General features: G+C 67.0%; 1 protein-coding gene across 1 annotated transcript in view; it reads right to left on the bottom strand.

Moving 5' to 3' along the window:
- The window catches only part of SHANK1 (SH3 and multiple ankyrin repeat domains 1), a 38,414-nt gene that overhangs the window by 13,536 nt on the left and 21,494 nt on the right, over window positions 1–3,384 (bottom strand). Inside the window, exons 16-21 of the mRNA XM_015591555.2 lie at window positions 3,118–3,242; window positions 2,462–2,597; window positions 2,122–2,202; window positions 1,592–1,615; window positions 1,390–1,458; window positions 976–1,094 (exon numbers count right to left, since the gene is read on the bottom strand). Coding sequence (XP_015447041.1) covers window positions 976–1,094; window positions 1,390–1,458; window positions 1,592–1,615; window positions 2,122–2,202; window positions 2,462–2,597; window positions 3,118–3,242 — 554 coding nt within the window. The remainder of the gene's footprint in view (window positions 1–975; window positions 1,095–1,389; window positions 1,459–1,591; window positions 1,616–2,121; window positions 2,203–2,461; window positions 2,598–3,117; window positions 3,243–3,384) is intronic.

The raw sequence follows: 3,384 nt of genomic DNA, 5'->3' as shown, positions 1-3,384 counted from the left end.
GAGCTACCTTCTTTTGTCACCTTGTGTATTTTATTTGATGCCTTAAAAGTGTAATTCTCAGCACTCTGCCAGCCTGCCAAAGGGGTCCACGGGACCCCCCAAAGCCAAAGAACCTAGTTTTAGAGTACATAGCGCCTTGGCAACCAGGTGGTGGGTGTGGCTTGTGAGAAGGGGGTTTGGAGGACAGGATCAGGGGAGAAGGCAGGGTCAAGGGAGCAGTCAGTCAGCTGTGACCTCTGGAGGGCGGAAGGAAGAGCTGGCAGGCCTGGGGGGGGATGTCTCCCTGTGAAGGGACACAGCCAGTGGGGACAACAGCCAAGGACGGACCAGCAGGGCCCTCCCGCCGAAAACAGCCAGGGCTGGGGCTGGGCCGTAGACCCAGGGTCCCTCTCTGAGCCTCAGTTTCCCCTCTGTAAGCAGGCTACCGTGCGTACCTCCCGGGACGGTTCTAAGGACTGAATGAGATGGTCCACATAACACAGAGTGTCCGAAATACCATCGGCTCCCACTGTGGCTTCGCCGCTGCCCCCACAGGGAAAGGCAGGCGGGGCCGAGACGGAGACCGTCATGCGCGTGTTAGTAACTGCCACCCGTGCGTGCGGGGCCTGTGCCTGGCATGTCCACCATGACATCGTTTTACTGTCCCCGAGACCCTCGAAGCGGGACAGAGAGGGACAGAGAAAGAAGCGAGACAAGACGGAAGGTGAGTGTGGGCAGCAGGAACGGACAGCGGAGGGAGGAGATGGGGTGTGCGGGGTGGTGGGGGGCTGAGGAGGAAGAGGATGAGCACGGGGGACTGAGGTGTCGGGGAGAGAGCAGTGGACCCCAGGAAGGGTGCAGAGCTCCCCGCCACCCCAGACCGGCGTGAAACACAGGGGGCCGGGAGGGGTTCGTAAGGAGAGGCTCCAGGTCGGCGCGTGCACCCCTCAGGCTTCCCGCCCCAAGAGCCGGGGGGCCCCAGACCAGGCCGCCTACCTCGGTGGCAAAGAATCCTTTGGGGCGGTGTTTGCCCAGGGATGCGAGGCCCCCCGCCACAGGACTCTCGCTGGCGCTGATGGTCTGCTGAGCGGCCGCCAGGATCTCGTCCAGTTTGTCTAGGGGGAGGGAGATGGGGGGTGGAGACACAGCGATATGAAGACGCTGCCACGAGCCCGCACGGTGTCTCACAAGAGCCAGAAGAGGACACCCCTGTCCCCACCACCCTGGTGGACCGGCGGTGCCGCTGGCGATGGTCTCTGGCCCAGCCATGGGGAAGGGGAGGGCGAGAAGGCGGAGGCGTGGGACCGGACAGCCATCACGAGGGAGGCGGGAGCTCGGACTGGAAGGCCGGGGCCCCCCCGAGGGTGACCGGCGGGGGGCGCGCGGGGCAGGGGCCCTGGGCTGTCTTACTGAGCGCCATCTGGTACACCGTCCGCTTTTTCTCCATGCTGGGCACGGGCGCCGGCGGCTGCTCGTACTCTGCGGGCGAAGGATGCGGCTGAAGCGCGCGGCGCCGCGGGGGGCGGGGCAGTGAGGGGCCCGGGCCGCGGAGGGGCGAGTCCGCCGGTGGGGTCGGGACCGGGGCCCTCCCGCCAGATCTGTGCCCACTCACCACTCTTCTTCTTCCAAGGGGAGACTAGCCCGGGGGGGAGGCAGTAGAGGAGCCAAGAGTTAGGACGTCAGGGGCAGGCGAGGGCCCCCCTGTCTGGATCGCCCGCCGCCCTCGGGGCCCTGGGCTGGGGGCGGTCAGCTGCCCGCACCGCCCCTCAGGGGAAAGCCGGACCCCCAGGTCCTCTGTCGGGAGGGAGGGGCTCACCCTCCATGCTGGTAGTGGGGGTCGAGGGAGCCCGGGGGGCAGGTGATGGGGAATGGGGGTGCCGACAGATGGAGAGGGGCTAGGAAGGGATGGGGACCCGCAGAGAGGGACGTCCGGACCCAGAGAGACCCCGACAGACAAGCAGATACAGAGGACAGCGGTCGGTCGACGCTCAGACGCCCCTGCCCAGCGACACACACGGGGGCCAGAATCAGGCTGGCCGTGGACGAGGGACAGGACGAGGACAGGAGTCCCGGTCACTGATGATACTAACGAAGTCCGGGGACCGTCCCGGCCCCCCTGCCCCGCCAGCCCCACAGGCTCACCCATCTCCTCCAGCTCTGAGGTCATAGACTTGGATCGCAGCGAGATGGCCGGGGGCGGGAGCCGCTTAGCCTGCTGGGGTGCTGAAAAGGTGACGTTGGGGGGCGATGCATCAGTGCCGCGGGGAGAAGCCCCCCGCCCCACCCACCAAAGTGCTCCTAGAGCTCGGAGAATGGCGCCCGTCAGCATGCTGAGCCCCCCACCGCCGCCGCCTCAGCGTCCCCCCAGAAGGGTCCTGAGCAAGCAGCCTTGGGGACGGGAAGGCCCGGGGCGGGGACCTGCCACCAGTGCTCCTGAGGGCCTCGGTCTGGTGGCCACCGAGTGCCAGCCCTGGCCACGCACCTTTCTTGTGGACGGCCTCGTCCATGTCCGGGTGCCTGGTGACCATCACCACCTTGACCATCAGTGTGTTGCCCCCTTGCCGAATCATGTTTACCACCTGCCGGTGGCCGACCTTCACCACATTCTGCCCGTTCACCTGTGGCACAGACACCCCCGAACCACGCCCGGCAGGTGAGGGAGGAGGGCTGTCCACTCCGGAGTCCCCAGGGAAGTGGCGCTCTGCCTCGCCCCACCGGCAGCACCGGCGGCCCCCTCTCTGCCCCTCGCCCTGCCCACCACCCTCTTCCCGGCAAAGCCTCATCTCTCTGTTCCTGTAACTCTCCTGGCCGCGGGGGTGACCGAGGAGCCGGGCCTCCGTTATTCACCCCTCTGTCCTGCCCTGTCCTCCTTGCACTGTGCGTGTGTGTGCGCGCGCACGTGCACGCGTGCGAGCTTGGGGACAGCTCTGTCATCTTTTGAGACGCTTCGGAGAGGCTTTTGGATCAAGTCTCTGAAGAAAGCAGAAGCAAGGGAGTTTGGCGCCAAGGTGTAATCTGGACTTGGGCAGCCAGGCCCTAGCGTGGACCACGCAGGGCCTCGGGATTCGTCCCCAGGGTCCCCCGCGGAGGGAGGGGGTGTCTGCGGCAGCTGGGCTGGGGCTGGAGGTCGAGACTCACCTCGATGAGGAAGTCCCCCATCCGCAGTCCTGCCCGCCAGGCCACACCGCCCTCGTCCACCGACTCCAGGTACTGCAGGGCCGGGAAGGCCGGGGTGGGGGTGAACTCCTCGATGGGGGTCTGCGCTGCAGATGGGAGGAGCCGGCGGGGTCGGAGGGGCGGGGGTGGAGAGGCCGAGCAGGGGACGGGGCTCAGACCCAAGTCACGGAGGCCTTGCCGTAGCTGAGGGACCGGCACCCTGGGGTGGGCTGGGGTCCCTTCTCCTGT

This window comes from Pteropus alecto, unplaced genomic scaffold (assembly GCF_000325575.1).
Source record: "Pteropus alecto unplaced genomic scaffold, ASM32557v1 scaffold41, whole genome shotgun sequence".
NCBI classification, from domain to species: Eukaryota; Metazoa; Chordata; class Mammalia; order Chiroptera; family Pteropodidae; genus Pteropus; species Pteropus alecto.
This window is presented reverse-complemented; position numbering and strand designations above follow the sequence as displayed.